Source organism: Lycium ferocissimum, chromosome 11 (genome assembly GCF_029784015.1).
Source record: "Lycium ferocissimum isolate CSIRO_LF1 chromosome 11, AGI_CSIRO_Lferr_CH_V1, whole genome shotgun sequence".
NCBI classification, from domain to species: Eukaryota; Viridiplantae; Streptophyta; class Magnoliopsida; order Solanales; family Solanaceae; genus Lycium; species Lycium ferocissimum.
Window position 1 is genome coordinate 28,672,662 of NC_081352.1, and position 18,808 is coordinate 28,691,469.

General features: G+C 32.3%; 2 protein-coding genes and 1 non-coding gene across 5 annotated transcripts in view; 2 read left to right on the forward strand and 1 right to left on the reverse strand.

Annotated features, from left to right (window-relative positions):
- Nucleotides 1-332: 332 nt before the first annotated feature.
- On the forward strand, nucleotides 333-8,103 carry LOC132035931 (cysteine-rich receptor-like protein kinase 10). The gene is made up of 8 exons (XM_059426108.1): nucleotides 333-862; nucleotides 1,174-1,581; nucleotides 3,247-3,384; nucleotides 3,508-3,629; nucleotides 4,599-4,809; nucleotides 4,896-5,130; nucleotides 6,082-6,232; nucleotides 7,505-8,103. The coding sequence occupies exons 1-8, from the start codon at nucleotides 442-444 to the stop codon at nucleotides 7,835-7,837; spliced, it is 2,019 nt and encodes a 672-aa protein (XP_059282091.1). The 5' UTR covers nucleotides 333-441; the 3' UTR covers nucleotides 7,838-8,103.
- Nucleotides 8,104-8,387: 284 nt separating this feature from the next.
- On the reverse strand, nucleotides 8,388-8,459 carry TRNAH-GUG (transfer RNA histidin (anticodon GUG)). Its single transcript has one exon. It is a non-coding gene; the product is annotated as a tRNA-His (tRNA).
- A 9,405-nt stretch (nucleotides 8,460-17,864) lies between these two features.
- The window catches only part of LOC132036477 (sulfite exporter TauE/SafE family protein 2-like), a 56,411-nt gene continuing 55,467 nt past the window's right edge, over nucleotides 17,865-18,808 (forward strand). For all 3 annotated transcript variants that reach the window (XR_009409590.1, XR_009409589.1, XM_059426831.1), the window contains exon 1: nucleotides 17,865-18,246. Coding sequence is in view for 1 of the 3 variants with exons in the window: in XM_059426831.1 (XP_059282814.1) it covers nucleotides 17,902-18,246 (345 nt within the window). In the remaining 2 variants the exon portion in view is untranslated. The remainder of the gene's footprint in view (nucleotides 18,247-18,808) is intronic.

Genomic DNA, 18,808 nt, shown 5'->3' on the forward strand with positions numbered 1-18,808 from the left:
AACAAAAAATGATTAGCGACTAAAAAAGTTTTGAACTTATAAATAACTTATAAGCCAATCCAAACGGGCTCTAACAACATCAGCCACAAAATTGGGTTTTTACAATGACGAACATGTGGTCCATAGTGTGAACATAAAGAAAATTCAGAAATAAAAACATAGGAAGATTTTCATGGAGTGAATAACTGACCAGGTGGAGAAAAGCACCGAAGAAAAGTTCCAAGTAATAGTCACCATCTCACTTCAGTCATCATCAGTACGTTAAAAAATATATCCGCCTCATAATTCATAAATACAATCTGTTGACTTTAGCAGCCCCAAGTCTTCTTAGTCTTTCTTACACCACCAACCTTGTCATTACTGTATCTTCACATGGCTCTGTTAAATAATAAATAAATAAATAAAAAATCCGAGCTTGTCCCCTAATTATACTAACATACCATGATGATGAACTTCAATATTCTCAGATTTCTTCTAGTACTATGTGGCAACATCTTCTTGATTTTCAGCCAAGTTATTAGTTCTAATCTTCTTACACATGTCTGCCCGAACACAACTTCTTACAGTCCCAACAGCACTTATAGCTCTAATCTCAAAGTTCTCTTATCATCTTTGTCCTCTAATGCTTCTAGGCCTAGTGGATTTTACAACTTCACAGCTGGTCACACGGGGTCCGATATAGTTTATGGCTTGTTTTTATGCAGAGGAGATGTTTCACCTAATATTTGTCAAAATTGCGTATCAACAGCTGGTAAAGAAATCTTGGAAAATTGTCCGAAAGAAAAAGTTGCTTCCATCTATTACGACGAATGCTTGTTGCGTTACTCGAATCAATCCATCTTTGCCACAGAGGATCTATCAGGTGGATCCATTTTGCACAGTTTCGTTTTGCTATTATTTGTCTATTTCTGCCGTTTGGTGCAGTTTTTGTTGTCTATTGCCTATTTTTTATGTCCGGCATAGCTTTTAGAGGTGCAATTTTTGTTATTGTTCGTGAATTTCCGGTGTCTATACATTTTTGATGTTGCAGTTTCTATGATTTGACGCGACTTTCTTGATATTTTTGGTTAAATCTTTTTTTGTCCGCAGCTCTTACTAAATCCACCTGTCAGAGTTTGTTACATATTTGACCTTTCTGAAATTGATCTATTTCTTGCACTGTGGATGAATCAGGTCCAGTCGTTGCGTTCCATTGGCTAAGTGTTAGTGAACCGAAAAGGTTCGTGTCAGTACTCGGAAACACGATGAATGAAATAGCAACTGTGGCTGCAAAGGAAAATGATCGGTCGGGGAAAAAGTTTGCTACTAAAGAAGCCAATTTTTCACCACTTGAGAGAGTTTATTCACTTGCGCAGTGCACCCCAGATCTGTCTGAATCTTCTTGTGATAATTGCCTGAGATTTGCTATTGGGAATTTACCGAGTGATGGCAAGAAAGGCGGTAGAGTTATCTACCCAAGCTGTAACATAAGGTACGAGATGTTCCCTTTCTACAACTCTACTGCCACCGCGCCACCACCTCGTCCACCAGTTCTCCGTTCTCCTCCTCCTCCGGTATCCAATTCTACAAGCAGCGATAGAGGTAATTTCTTCACACACTGTTCTTTAATTGACTGGTTGAGTCACTTGATCGAACTCAATTTCCATTCGGAACAGGACAGCAAAGAAGGTGACTTGTTTTCAGTGAGTTCCCTTGGTTGGATAATAGTTTTGTTCTCATAGGTTAATTTTTTTTAAATCTAATAGTCAAGTAGTGGCTTACACAATATTATTTTGTGACGAAAAGAGTTCAACTAACCATCCTTGAAGCTATGCCACTGGCGAGTACCATATATCACTACTTTTTTTCAACAACGCATTTGTTGAAAATTCATACACAAGTATGTATTCAAAGGGAAAGCAGTTAATATGCTGAAGAACGATCCACAGTTAACTTCACGGATAGTCATTCAACTAGGGAGTAAATATCTTAAATGGTCACTCAATTTTGAGAAATTATTTAATAAGTCTATCTTTTAAAAAATTAACTAGGTTGATAATCATTTTAGATAAAATTTTCGTTAATTTGTGCTTTGTAGACATGGACACTTTTCTAAAATAAAAATCAACTTATGGACCTAAATATGTCATAAATCAAAAAATATGACTTGACAATATTAATTAATTTTTTTATGCCACATAGACATGAACCTCACAAATTAAAAAAAATCATATTTTTATACCTCAATATCCACCTACCAACCCTTCATTTAAAACTCATTTTCTTTGTTGTTTCTACCTTATTTTTATGTGTGCTCATATTTTTTTTCTTTAAATTATTTTCTTATTTATTTATTGTCCTGTCCTTCTTTTTAGCTTGTACAATCTTTCTTTTCTTCTCTATTTTCTTATCTTTCTACTTTGTTTACATATATCTATTTTTAATAGATAAGACTTACTCATACAAGATATTTACTCCAAATCAATATGTACGAATTTTATTATAATTAAGAAATAAATAAAATAAAATACATATTAATTACTCATAATTAAAGATATATATAGAAACACGTGAATATTATTAATTCTGGCTGAAAGGAAGAGGCCACATAGGACCGGTTGGACCCTTTCCTTTTGTAAGCAACAACTTTTTTTTTTTTTTGCCAAAAAACAACAACAATTTTTTGTTAATATATGTCGGAATTAAGGTTAAAAATAAATTCGTTGGCATTAGTGTGTTCAATGAGTCAATTGAAATTTAACAACTTAGCTCTCACATAAAGTATCTAAAGTGGTAGATTAATTTTTATACATTAAATTTTAGAAAAAACTGAAATATATATCCAAAATTAAAATATGAATTTATTTTTTTAATCCAAAATTAAAATATGAATTTATTTTATTTTATTTTATTTGTGGGGTCCATGTCTAGATGGCATAAAAAAATTGATTAATATTGCTATATCAAATTTCTTTGATGACACAATTAGTTGAGTGATTTTATGAGAGTAAAGGCCAAAGTTGAGTGATTTTATTGATATGTAACAAAGTTTAGTGACTTTGCCACATAATTACTCAAAATTGAGTGATCTTTTGAGATATTTACTCTTCAACTAGGGGTCTATTACAGCAAAATTATGAAACTAAATTTTGTAAACAAAAAATTACATCAACTATCCCTATATTTGGATAAAGTAAAAATAACTAGAAAATATATTCCCACTTTAAGTTTAATGTTTTTGAACAACACATTGTTCAACTGATGCAGGAAAAGGGGGAATTTCATCTGGAGTAATCATTGCCATAGTTGTTCCAATTGCTATTTCAATTCTACTATTCATTTTTGGTTTCTGTTGGATAAGATGTAGAGCATCGCAAGAATTCAATGGTGTAGAAGAGATAACAGGTAGAGACTGTAAAGTTCCATAGGCTGAACAATATTCGAGTTGAATACTTATAAGTCATTGTTGCAACTAATAGTATTCAAGTAGCGTCTGCTGAAACTTTCGGACTTTTCTTTGTTGTCTAGATGCAGATGACATTTCAACTGTTGAATCCTTGCAATATCAATTGAACACTATTCGAGTTGCCACAACTAACTTCTCAACCGATAACAGAATTGGTGAAGGTGGATTTGGTGTTGTCTACAAGGTAAAGTTTGAACTAAGAAACTGCAATATGTTGCACATTTTTGTCTCCAGGGCTTTGTCTTGCGGTAAGAGTGCAACAACGTGGTGTGCGTGTTAGTGCACATCAAAGGTTCGAACCCTGCCACGACCAAAAGCCTGGTATTTAAGTGGAGAAGGATAGACGGGTGGGCCATTACCCACTGAGATCTTAACCTTGCGCCATTGGCCATGGAATTTTCTCAGTTGCCAAAAGAACAAAATAGATGTCATACAGTGGCACCTCTCTATAACAACCACCTTATATAACAAAATTTCACTATAAAAGCCAAGTTTTTATAGGAACCGATTTTTCATATTATATTTTACCTCTCTATAACAACTTTTACCTATAAGAACAACATCCATCTTTATAACAATATGCTTTTTATAAAATTACCCTTCTGTAACAACAATCTTTATGGAAATAGAATCTCTAAGATTACCGATAATACGCCTAAAGATTTTGACCAAATATTTTGAAACTTTAATACACCACTTATGACAAAGAGCATCACGTGAGTACAGACTTCTTTAATTAAAGATTTTATTCCGTTAAAAGATATGCGCACATATTTTTATTCCATTTGGCAAAAGTTTTCCATCTAGTATAAAGTTTAACATTTCATTCCATTTGGCAAAAGTTTTCCATCTAGTATAAAGTTTAACATTTCAACAATACTTACAAAGAATACTTACAGCTACTTCTGAAATAGAAATTCAATTGTTAAGCTCTTATATTGCCTTCAAGGGAAAGCTATTGGATACCAAGTATCTTTAACAGGCGAAGAAAATATAAACATCAAATGTTGTTATAGGTGCATAAAAGTCAATCGTTATAAAAGCCAAGGAAATGTCCGGACAAACGAGGTTGTTATAGAGAAGTTTGACAGTACATTTTTAGTCATATTCCCATGTATTGTTAACTTGCATTGATATCTTGTTAAATTCTCAGGGTAAACTTCCTGATGGGCAAGAGATAGCTGTGAAGAGGCTATCAGGAAGCTCAGGACAAGGTGCAGAAGAATTTAAGAACGAGATTGTATTGATCGCGAAGCTTCAACATAGAAATTTAGTGAGACTATTGGGATACTGCTTAGAAGGAAACGAAAAGATACTTGTCTATGAATTTGTCCCCAACAAAAGCCTTGACTATTTCTTATTTGGTTGGTTTCAATCTGCTAAACTTTATTCATTTTATTGTTCTTGTTGAGATAATTGACTATAAACTCTATTTTTGATAATTTTTTAGATCCTGAAAAGCAACAGCTACTGGATTGGTCAAGACGTTACAAGATTATTGGAGGGATTGCACGTGGACTACTTTACCTTCACGAGGATTCTCGTCTAAGAATTATACACCGTGATCTCAAAGCAAGCAACATACTGTTGGATGCAGAAATGAATCCCAAAATATCAGATTTTGGAATGGCAAGGATATTTGGAGATCAAATTGCAGAAATTACCGGCAGGATTGTAGGGACTTAGTAAGTTTTGAATCTGTGCGGATATATCTTAATTTCTTGTCTTGGTTGACCTCAGCTACATAGATTGTGCTGATGTCTATTCCCTCCCCCACCCCCCCCCCCCCCCCTCTTTTTCTCTTTTATTTTCCACATTGTCACCTTTACACATTTTATGTTCTAATTTTCTAACAATCTATGGACTATTGAGATGAACTTGAATGGGGGCTTGCTGTGAAGCTAGTCCTAGGCTAATCCCACATCAAAATCAAAATGGAAAGGGAAAGTTAGGGGCTATAAAAGAATGAGTTCAGGATTCAACTATTGAGACGCCTTTTTGGGTTAAAGCTCAATGTGACAAAATTGTGAGATCTCAAAGGTTGGCTAGAGTGGACAATACTTTCGTAGTTGTACCTAGGCCGTTGGAAGTGGTAAGCCCGAGCCCTGAGAACACCCCCCCCCCCCCCCCCCAACCCAAACCCAAACCCAAAAAAAAAAAAAAAAAAAAAAAACCTCCCAACCCCCACCCTACCCCCCGTTTCCCCTAAAATGGTTGTATGATAAACCTTAGCAAGAATGTTGAGCCCTTAAGTTAGGTAAGTGTAATAACTCACGTACTATTAGCGTCTAACGATTGAATTTGAAAGGATTCTCTGTGAAGCTTGCCTTAGGCGAGAATCCCTAATCGATATGGGAAGGCAATGTCAGGAGCTATAAAAGGTTATGTTCAATATTCAACTTTTGAGGTAACTTTTTAGTGAAAGTTCAAGGAGACAAAAGTATTAGACTTTAAATGTCAAGTAAAAGCGGACAATACCTTAATAGTTGGGCCTCAACTGTTACAACTTGTCCATTGAATCACTCAATATAGTCACACTTGCGACTTCTACTTAGAATATAAAAGTTGTTAAATATCATTTTCGTTAAAAATTATTCTTCTCTAGCTAACCTTCCTGCTTGTTTGCTGTTTTATAGCGGTTATATGTCACCGGAGTATGCTATGCATGGACAATACTCTGTTAAATCGGATGTTTTCAGCTTTGGTGTTCTATTTCTGGAGATCATAAGTGGAAAGAAGAATAGTTCATTTTACCAATCAGATGGTGCTGAAGACCTTCTTAGCTATGTAAGTTTACATTCATAAATACTATTTTGGCTTAATGCATATGCAACCCCCTACATTTGCCCTTTTTTTCCATTTTGGCACCTCAATTAATTGTTGTTCCCATTAAACTCCTGAACTTGGCCTCAAGTGTGTCAATCAATCACAATCTAACTTACATAACATATATGGTGAGTTTCATTTCTTTAGCCTTGTGTGTGAACGTCAATCGCATCCTGCGTGAAAAATTCAACCAATAAAAAACTCCCACCCATTTTAATTATATACATTATTAAAATATCTGTATAACGACCTTTTTTCAAGAATCAAGCGATTCGGCCAACCAGGAATTGAAGACCAGCCTTTTGAGATTGATTTTGAAGCTTTTTTGGGATTCTGGAATTACATAATAGGATTTGGTGTTGCTTAATATTTTTGGCTTCTTATTTTCTAGTTTTGGTTTCTTATTTTTCAGTTTTTAGTTTTAGTTTTCAATTTTGATTTCTTATTTTCCAGTTTTATTATTTGATTGGTTTAAGTGGTGCTTCTTCACGTGTATAACACAGTAGCACACTTCTTCCTATCTGATGTGTATAATTAAAATGGATGCGATGTTTTGATTGGTTGAATTTTTTCACATAGGATGCGATTGACATTCACGCGCAAGGCTAAAGAAAATTAAACTCACCATATATGTTACTATGTAAGTTGGATTGTATTTGATATACACACTTGAGGCCAAGAGGGGTACAATAGAATCAACACTTAGTTGAGATGCCAAAATAGAAAGAAGAGACAAGTTCAGGAGGCTGCATAGGCATTAAGCCTACTATTTTTATCATGTTATAGAGAGCAAAGGTTCAAATAGCTCCTTGAAGTATTCGATCCTCCATATATCATTCGGTCCATATATATTATGGTGGAGCCACGTAGACAAACAAAATATTCAAATATACCCTAAACTACCAGCTTGGTTTATATATCCCTCTGCAATAATTTGAAGCGTGCCTTTGAATATAATTGAAAAGGTCCAAATATACCTCTACGTGACTTCCACCATATCACCCAAATCCGGCCAATTTTACCACAATATAAACCGTTACTGGGAGGAGCTTATTTGAGATGAAAGATAACAGTAGGACTCCTATGATTGGAAAGGTAATTGGAGGGATATATGTGATAAATTGCAAACATTAGACGTATGCTTGGACCTCTTCCCATTATAACTGCAACTCTTGCTAAAAGACAAGTCCTTGCTGATGCTTTTTTTGAATCATTGATGGATAAATTTTGTAGGTTTGGAAGCATTGGAGGGACGGCACACCATTGAACATAATGGATCCAACAATTGGAGAATCATACTCAAGAAATGAAGTCATACAATGTATACATATTGGATTGTTATGTGTTCAAGAAGATGTTAATAAAAGACCTACAATGGCATCTGTGGTCATCATGCTTAATAGTTACTCTATGACCAAGCCAGCGCCTCAGGAACCTGCATTCTTTTCTCGTAGTCGATCAGAGATGTTTCCAAAGGGGCTAGAGTCGGATCAGTATTCAACTAGCAAATCGATACCATTATTGTCCAAGAATGATTTATCCATTACAGAATTGGAGCCAAGATAGATGGATACAATGATGAACGAACACCTGCCCTTTACAAGTCAGCTTAACCTGATGGTTCATAAAACTTTATGTGTTATATCGAGGAATAACGGGGTAAACTATGTTACAACTTAAAAGTGTATTTCATCATTTCAGGTGCACCATGTTATGTGGTATGGACTTTAATTTTGGTCCCTATTCATACAGAATCATTTTTCAAATTCATAGTAGTATCTAAACCTGTGGTACTTTTTCCTGACTTTATAAGAAGATGAAAATTTAAGATATCAATTCGACTCAGTTAAATCTGAATGAAAAATTGTTGGCTGCATTGATCTAGTTAGACTCCTATAAAAATTAAATCTTCGTATTTGCTGGCAAAGAATGATATCTGGATATTTGTTCTTTCAACTTGATGGCCTGCCATAATTGAGGTGCTAAAACTTAAATCTATGTTAGTTGTTCAAAGCGTACTGATATTGTCTCAGAATTAGATGTTTAATTAATATTCTGATTATTATGAAAAGACCATATATTAGGAGAAAAAAATACAAGAAACAAAAAATATTAGTGTGGCTGCTGGGATTCGAGCCCAGGTCTCCACGGCCACAACGTGGAATTCTCACCACTAAACTACAGCCACTTTGTGGTTGTTTGTATTGTTAGAACATTATATACGTAAAGAGTTAATGTACAAAATCACATCTAACCTATTACCTTTTTGGGAGTTTCATACCTCAACTATTTATTGTTCCATTTACCTACCTAAAGTATCATACCTTTTGTATTAAAACACATCTCGATGCTGCGTTGGCCTTTACGCGCCTATTGTCGATTGATTTTAAAATATTTGACCAACTCAACATCGAGATGTGTTTTCACAAAAAGGGAGTGATAGTTAGGCCTTCACAAGCTTGAGTGCCTTTCTACCCGGTTTTTTTTATACTTTTTTTCAGTCGAGAATCCATCAAAAACAAACTCTACATGCCCAAAGTGTAAGGATAAGATGTACAGACATCTACATGTGACCTACGTTCATGGGATTACGCTCGAGATATCTTGTTGTTGTAGTTTAGATAGGTAAAAGGAACAAAGGATATAATTTAAATAGGTAAAGAGAATAAAAGATAATTGAGATATGAAGTTCGCGAAATGGTGATAGTTTAGATGTGTTTTTCTACCATTAACTCTAAATATAATAAAATAATCATCAAAGCAAAGAAGAAAGCTAGAAGCCACTTGGAAGGATTATCAATGTACCAAAACAAGAAATCAAATCAATTCCCGACATTTACACGGGAAACTCTCCTTAAATTCTTGCATGTTAATTCAGACATGTCAATTCAAACGGAAGACTATTATGGCAAAGAAAAATATTATCTCAATTATGTGATGTTTCATTAGTCCCACTTTATTAATTGATATATTGTTGTAGATTGTAGTTTAAGATAAATACTGAACATTGAACACTCTTGAAACAACTGAATGAATTGCTGCAACTCAGTGGTGAAGGTTGTTCAAAAGCGAACCTTGTTAGCTTCCGACTCTTTTTTTGTTTATCGGTGCCTTGTGCTTCTCTTTACCAGACACCCTTGCAGTGACTTTGTTTGTTCAACTAAAATTTTCAATAAATACATTTCAAATTTAGTGCTGCTTGGATAATGTTTTGGTTACAAACTATAAAGTATCAAAACTAAATATTTATATGACAGTTTTTTTTAGTCAGTCCAAAAAATAATGACACATTTCTATATTTTAGTAACAATGTAACTTTAGATATCAAATTTTACCCTAATGAAATGGTTTGTAGCCACAGATTTCTCAATGTCTTATTTTAAACCACAAAGATCAAAAATCTTCCTTCTTTCTTAAAATCCGTGTCCAGTCAAACACCTTCTTATAAAATGGGACGGAGGGAGTATACAGTTTTGCTTTAAAAAATTTGATGCATCCACTCATTAAATATTTATTTTTAAAATTTGAACACTCGTGATCAGATTCAGATTCCTGGCTTTGTCATTTACTACATAGCTCAAAGTGTGATCAATCATGGAGGTAAATGCGAACCAAGAATGGCTTATAAAGGCCAATGTTATTTTCGCCTTTATCTCATTTTCGTTCTTTTCATTCTCTGCACTATGTATGTGCCTAATTCTCCCAACTTTGACATCGAAATATACCAACTTATTGGACTCATGTGACCTAGTAATAACTTCAACAAGATAATAAAAATGACATAGATTATTCTTGAAATTTCCATAAATTCGTGAACCAATTGAAGGAGGACATGATGCTTCAAAATGACTTCAATTCAGAAAAAGAATAATGTCACAGATGACCATCCAACTTTGAGTTCTTACATCACAATCATAAACTTAATATTTGTAACGATAAAATAATTCAATTATGATAAAATAATTCAATTATGTCTATGTATCGCAAAAATAGAAAATATGGAAAAATGATGAATCTAGTCTCGGAAACGATAAGTAGACCTCCACATGTATAAATTTGTCATGTAAGTATATATAGTTACTTTAATTTAACAACTGACCTTATCCACGTGAACAACAACAATAACCAGTCGTGGATGCAGGATTTGGAGGTTGTGGGTGCCACTATTTTATGTAGGCAATACCTACCACTAACCATAAAAGATCGAGTAGGAGGATAGGTCGTTAAATTAATTTGGGTTAATTCGGTTAAGTCTTTTATTCGCAAATAAGTTCGGCTAAGTTCAATTTTTTCACACTTGATTTAAAATTTAAAATTTTAGTCTAGAAGAAAATGACAAAAACAAAAACAAATGAACTCTTGAACGAGCGCACCCAATTAGATAATTTGTTGAATATGTAACATAATATTATTATATTCTTTATTTGACTACATTAATTTACCTCATATTTTTGAGTTAGTTTTTCCGTCTCAATTATCAAGTTTTATTGCAATTGTTTGCATAACAAAATATTCAAATTTTCAATATATCAAATAAAGGAAGCTTTCATTATAGAAACAAAATAATGGTTATTGTAAATAAATTGGAGGAAAAAAATGCTGATGAAGGAGGAGGATGAGGGAGAATTTCTTTTTTTTTTTAGCAACAGTGAAGAGTATAAATAAAGAAAAAAAGGAAAAGAAAAGGAATCGAACTCGGGCACATAGAGAATTTAAGAACTTAGAGCAATGGCACCAGAGGCTGTTTGTTTAGTCATTTAATTTATTTATAGGTTCTTCACAGTTATTTGCATACATATTCGGAAGTCTGCCAAAGTGTGCGGATGGCATGGCACTCCTACCTCATAAGGTAGATCCGCCCTTGACAACAACATACCCCTATAATTCAAAAAAGTGGGATCTGGAAAGGATAGAATGTATGCAGATCTAACTCTAGGGGTGGGCACAATTTGGGCCAACCCCAAATCCAAATTGAAATCCGAACTTTTTAAATATTTGGTTTGGATATTTGGATTATGGATTGGACTTCGGATTTTATTTTAAAATTTATGGATTTTGGATTGGATATGGATTTAGTACTACATATTTTTGGATATCCGAAAATCCAAAATTTTTATACCTTATATCTAGCCTTACCTGTATCATATGTGCCCAGTACTAATAGGTCTAGTTTCTAAAGGTTCAATAGATTAGTACCTAAGGCCCTACCCATTAAAATATTAAGTCCAATATACAATTTTTTACTAAATCAAATATAATATAGGGTTTTCTTCCTTCTCAAGTCTCAAAAGTCTCACGTTTGTGTCACTCATGACAGAGTTCTTTGTTAATTTTCCAAATGACTACTTATATTTTATTTTGTTCATTTTCACTTTTCCAGAATGCTTTTATTTGGTATGGATTTATTATTATGTTGGATATGACTTGGATTTGTTAATCCTAATTTGAACTAGAAGGCTTTTTTATTGAGCAATTAAGATTTAGATTTACCTCTGTGAAACTAACACATGAATTTTGCTCCTAATAAGTTTGCCTTAAGTCTCAAGAGTCGAATCCGAAATCCAAAATATCCAAACCGAATAATCTGAAACCGAACTTAAAATATCCAATTCAATCCGAACTTATTGGATTGGATTTGGATTGTAATTTCTTCAATCCGAACCGAATATCTAAACCGAAAATTTCATATTCAATCCGATAGCCCGAACGCCCACCCCTATTCTATAAGGGTAACAAAGTGGTCTAACCTTCTTATTTTTTCAATTATAGAAAGAAGTGTCACTTGAAATTTATCTAAAATATAATATTATGAAATTTGTGATTATTCTACTTCTTTGAAAATGTATCTCAAACGTGCTAAAGAAAAAATTGCACGAAGTGAAATCACTAATCACTTGGATGATATTAAGAAATGGTCAATTTTATTCCGGGGGATTACGATGAAATTTGTTTCTCTTCTTGATGCACCTTTGAGACAAAAATTATACTGCCGAGGTTCGATCTCTTTAAAAATCAAACTAAATGGTTTATTACTCTGATGTATGGTTTTTGGTATGGATTGTCAAAGAAAGAAAAAGAAAATAGTTGCACAAATTTTTAAAAGTTTTTCTTGATTTGACGTTTAGTGCATAGATTATTATTCTGATATAATTTCTAATTTATTTTCATTTGGATGATTCAACACACAAATTGGAAAAGCATTTGGATGATTTAAAAACAAAAGTGAAAAAAGGTTAGTAAGAATTTATATAATGTTCTTCACATGCATGGTTGCTTTAGTATATTTTTATACATTTGCCTTGGTCTTATAATATTTTTTATATATATGTTTATTTTTAATTACATTTTTTTTTAATCCCTTTATATCAAGACAATTTACAAAAAAATGCATCCAACAGCACGAACCCCGGACAAGTTAACTAGTATTGAACTATGAACCCATAACTCAAATAAGAGACTAACTCCTACCTTGGAAGGTAGAGAAATTGTTTCCGATAGAACATCGGCTCAGGAGAAACAATTCAAAGCAGTTCGGAAAAAAGATAAAGCAATATCAAAGCGGGTCAAAAAGGAAAAGAAAAAATAACTACAATAAAATAAAATGTTAAGTGAACAAGACAAAGCAATAGTCGGTAACATAAATCGACGAACAAGGAACTACAGGAGAAATACTACGACTACCTCCTTATCTACGTGACACAACTTGAAAAAACAAAAAACCTCATTTTTTATTCAATATTGGGAAAAAAAAATTATCAGCTGGCCCAATGATACAATTTACTTGTTTTAGCCCTAGACTGCGTGTAGCCATAAATTTTGTTAGCAAGGTTTTTTTTTTTTTTTTTTGGTAGCTAGCAAGGGCTTGCAAACAAGAATAGAAAGGAATTACCATGCCTGCCGTTTGCTCAAATCACAGAAGTGTGATTTTATTGACAATTTCCCAACAAAAGATCCCACGAGTTTCTCTAACAAATGAATCGATCATTATTCCAGTTCTATTCAAGTGTACAGTTAAAAAAAAAAAATATAAATCAATAATAAATCTGCAATTTTTATTGGATATACAGCAGTAGCATTTATACATGAGTTCACATTATACATGAAATTTTATACATGAGTTATATACATTTATACACACATTATACATGAAATGAAAATTTATACCTGAGCTATATACATTTACACACACACTATACATGAAAGAAAAGAATCATACACAATTATATTATTACTGTATATTGTTTATACACACATTATATATGAAACGAAAAACATCAGTTTCATAAATTATACACATGTTAGGTACTTGATATACAATAATTATACATACTTTGTGGAAATAAGAAACTAGACAATATAATAAAAATATCAACGCATATGTATGGAAAAATTATTGGTAGGGAGTGTTCCCCCCGAATGGGGCCCTACGGGGCGTGAATTTGGATATAGTCAGGCTCCAATGCGGATACCGGATCTTTGGGTGGAAAACCAAAAAAGAAATATCAACAGATATAATATTCAACATCATATACACAAATGAAATGTAACAATATGTATATTAGTATTATGCTCGGTTATAAACCCTTAATACAAAAATTATACATATTGAAACCAACTTAGAAGGCTCTATAGATCGATTTAGTGGAGGTTCAATGAAAAATCATAAAAATGCAGGTCATTACAGAGAAATAGAAACAAAACCACTGGAGTAAAAATGGTACTTATTGCAATTCCTTCAAAATAGAGATTAGGTAGTTGGTATAAAATATTATCGAAGAGAGAATGAAAGATATTTGCTTAATTTGGGTAACTGAATAGAAAATTCCTAAATTGTAGTCTTATTCCCACGACCAACCCGGACCAAATATAATGGTTAGCGGGCTAAAACAGAAAATATGAATTCTAATTTATATCTATCTTTTATTTTAAAAGCATTTAATATAATGTTAGTTGATCAAAATATCTTAGCATATTGAATCTAACTTTATATCGCTTTTAAGTTGAAATTTTATCTAAAAGATAATTTCATATAGGATAATATTGTAATATTAATCTTTTTTGTAATATACTAGGACTTCAAATTCAATTGAAATCCAAATCACAACTCTTCAATAATTAAAGTATTTCTTCAAAAGAGATAATTGTATTCTGATACCTACCTGGACTCATATTCTTTTATTAAAGTTAATTTCCATTAGGATTCTTATTATTTGCATGCTTTAGAAGATCATAGTTAAAAGAAATCTAAGAACTATTTATGGGGTGAGCACAAATACATGCTAGACGAGCATATCAATGTAAAACACCAAATTACGTCCGACTAAGTAGGATTTCAGTACTTCCTTCTCTATTGAATGCCGGGTTGCGTTTTTCTTCTAAATTATTATTACTATTTTCAATTAAGTTGGATAACTTTAGTCCTAACATATTCTCTGGACCTTGTTAAAGCCGGATGTTTGTACACCCGACTGCCCTTCTTTTTTAAAAAAAAAAAAATTATATATATATATTCCACATAGATAAAAATATAAAGGATATGTACCAAAAACAATATCTTAATGAGAAGTAATAAAACTATGTTGATAAGATCAGATAGTATTTATGTACCCATAAAATAAATAATACTCCATATAATTTCAAATAACATTACCTAGCATTTGTTATGATTGACAGGGAATAACATGCGAGGCATGTTTATGGAGATTAGTTGTTTAAAATGAGTTGAAAAAATAAAGCAAGTTTATTTTGAGTTTATAGCTAATATGGGCTGCTAATCCAGTTAATTATTCAATATATCCGATGTCCTTCATCATGTGATGGCAACAAGAATTTCCATAAAATGGTGATAAAAATAATGTGTGTAACAGAAAAATAGCTCAATTATAATTTTTGTAAGTGATTTATTTGTATATTATACCTTCTTTTTTTTTTTTTTTTGGTTGGGGTGGTGGGTGCTGGGGGGGGGGGGGGGGGGGGTTGTTATGCGTGTGAGCGTGTGGACGGTGGGAAAAGGACATTCTGAGAAAATGGGGTTGTTCATTTTGTTTATTTCAAAAATGTAATATTTATCTAGCAATTTGATCAACTTGTCATTTTACGTGTCGTGTATAGCATATCCTATCCTATAATTATTAAATGATGGAGGAAGAAGAGATCAAGGAACGAGAAGAGAGTGAATTAATGAACCCATTATATGGGTGAAACAAATTAAATCTTAGCTGCAGTTTAAGGTTAAATGATCATAGTAATATTACTATTTTTTAAGAGAGATGGACGACCAAAAGTAAACCTTACAAGAAGAAAAATGATGATAATTAGGGATGTAAGATGGGCATGTTGAATTTGGGCGGGTTAAAATACGATACACTGCGTTAATAAATGATGGGGGTCATTGAATTAAAATGAGCTATTAATTATTTTTTTGTTCTTTTATTATTTTTTAAGTACTTAATAAAACTTTTTTCTTCTTTATTAAGGCTATATAACATATCAAACAAGAAAATTATCTTTTTGAAAATATTTTGATAAGGTTTCTCATGGGTTAATTTGAAATACGTATCAGCCCAATATTTAAATGATTCGAATTGAATGAATCAAAGTAGAGGGATCATATTTTCATGAGCTAATTTTATTGCCCTTAATAGTAATACATCAACTAACACAAAAAATTTGGCAGCTATGAGAAAATTGAAGCAATGTTGGTCCAATGTCTTTAACTCGTCCTTTCGATTGTACGAATATATATCACGATTTTAAATATGAAACTCATTTAAGCAAATAGAATTTGTTCAATCTCTCACCAAGTTCTCTTCAATTATTAAGCTTTTATATTTGTTTTTTCAAGGCTTGCTATTGACATCAAGATTATCTGATCGATAATGTTACATATAGTATTAGCATTATTAATTTGCCCAGTTTTTTATTTTATTTATTTATTTATTTAAATATTTTTTTAATTTCCCCAGTTCAAGTCAGTCTTTGACACCTTCTGCATTTAAGTAATTTCCTGACATTGACGATGGTTGAAACGTATATTCACTTCAAGAAGCAACCATGCGTGGATGTTGACCTGCATAGTGGTTGAAAGATAGACGATAACAACAGAGATTAAATATTCCGTCTTTTTTTTAGGGCCCAATTAAATTCGGATTTAACATTGCAGGGTCCACTTTTTGGGGTAACGTTCCCAACAAGATTTTTTCCATTCTTATGAGCTCAAACCCGAGACGTCTGATTAAAAATGGAGAGATCCCAACCAGTTCACTACAACCCATGTTGATAAGTTTTTCAATTTTATGTTTTAAACTGAAGATGTGTAATGTACGAAAATTATTTTTGAATTTTTTTGTCTTAAACATGCCATGTAAAATTTGGGAACTGGAGAGTTATTGAGTATAGAAGAAACACAATTGTAATTATGGTTATAGTATCATAATAGGGTTACCTCATTAGACTAGGAGAAGAAAAAACTTACTTTTATATAATGGGAGAATTCTTTATGCTTTGTATTCATCATAATGACCTCTGATCCTTATACAAAAGTAAGGCGCAATTAAAAAAGAAAGTAAGATACTTAAATTAAATTGAAAGGAGTAATATATTCTAGTGTATTTTAACTCATTGATACCTTAAATTTGAAGGTAACTCTGTTTTCGTCCCTATTGTATTATATTAAGCATATATGATATTCTAAGTTTGTAAAAATTAAGCTTTTCTGCGGGTCCAAAAAGAGGCCATGGACTTTTCACGTGACTATAGTAAAATAAGATCCTAATAAAATCTTCTTTCCCACTAGCATTTTTTTTTTCCCTCCAATTATACCACTAGTCATAAAAAAATAAAAAGGTTCAGACATGAGAACCACTATTATAAGCAGAATGTTTGTCAAGACCGAAATCGCAATTTGGAAAAAAATGAATATATTAAATTTTCGTTACTCTTAAGTGATCCATTTGAGAGTGCCGTCAATTGGACAAAAAATGCTCAAAATTAACTTGCAAACTTAAGAAAACATATCTACTCATGGTAATACAATAAAGACAAAAATAGACTTAGTCTCAAACTTATGGATAACTTGAGTTAAAAAGTAATCCAATGTACTTTCTCCTCTCTGTATTGTACTTTTGCCGCACCAAAAAAATCATTAGTTACGAACTTAATCATTAATCTGCAGTTAAATCGTTTACAATCATAGCTAACACAAAAATTTCATAATTTGTCGCTAATCCATTTTTTTTTTTTTAAATAGCTCATAAATCCCTATGAAGAAATTTTACTTGCTTAAAAATAGAATTCTCATCCTCTCAACATTCTTATCGGGAATTATCCCCAAAATAACTCAAAATTATTTTTTAAACCCGCTTTTTATTTAAACCCGACCTAAAGAATTTACTTATTTTCAAATTTCAAACCTACTATCTTGGGCGGTTATTATTTGTAATGTATCCGGTTTCGATGGAGTCAGTTTAAAAACCGATTTGCTTTTTTTAATACTGTTCATAAAGTCCCATATTTAAAAAACACTTTTCTTCCTCCTCTTCCACTTATCATCTTTTATATATATATATATATATATATATATATATATGCATCCTCTCCAAAATCATACTGTATTCTATAGTTTCAAGAAAATGAATTGCCACAACAGCTACCTACTATGTTTGTTCTTCCTTGTCATTCTAACAACCTTTAGATTTTCCTTTGCAAAACAAACAAACCCCACCTCAAAAAACCTTAATTTTCATCAATTCTTGAATTCAATATATGAATGGAGAGTTCAGCAACAAAAACAATTAACAGATGCCGATAATAATCTGAAACTTGGAACACCCACTGTGTTAGCAGGAATTTTTTGTTTTATTGCAGCCTCTATTTCTAGTGCTGGTGGAATTGGAGGTGGTGGACTATATGTACCTATTTTAACCATTGTTGCTGGTGTTGACCTTAAAACAGCCTCAAGTTTCTCTGCTTTCATGGTAATGTTGAATTGCATAATTATTTAATTTCAAATTTTGATCTGTTTATTGAGAGTACTTTTATTTACTTAATTATTTAAGTTTTAACACCCCCTCACGTGTCGTTTGATTCCTTTTCATATGCCAAACTCATCCAAATATTTCTATTCTTTTTCTAGGTAGCAAAGAGATATATTGCCCGTTTGGCCTAGTTTCTGAGCCAAAAGTGCTTATAGTAATAATTATTTTAGAAAAGTTAAAATGTATGATCAAGTTTTTAGAAAAAAAAAAGTGTTTTTTAGCAGCAGAAACTGAAAATGTAAATTTTCCCCCGAAGCACTTTTTGGCTTTGGTCAACTACAAATTGTCACTCTAATACTTGCGAAAGTGTCTTTCAAATTGATTATTTAAATACAAACTACTACTCTTCAAAAGTACTTAAAGAAAAAAAAAATCGATCAAAAACCATTTTTTAAAATAAGTAAATCTTGGAAGTTGGCCAAACAAGCTATTAAACTTATTAATTCTTGCATTATCTGATACCATATTGAACTGTCTGGTCATTTCATTTAAAAGTTTAATC

Bases quoted from the DNA above. Each gene is read 5' to 3' on its own strand.
- LOC132035931 (XM_059426108.1), top strand. From the start codon at position 442: ATGATGATGAACTTCAATATTCTCAGATTTCTTCTAGTACTATGTGGC. The intron at 3,385-3,507 runs GTAGAGACTGTA...TTTGTTGTCTAG, and splicing joins TGGTGTAGAAGAGATAACAG to ATGCAGATGACATTTCAACT. The intron at 6,233-7,504 runs GTAAGTTTACAT...TAAATTTTGTAG, and splicing joins CTGAAGACCTTCTTAGCTAT to GTTTGGAAGCATTGGAGGGA.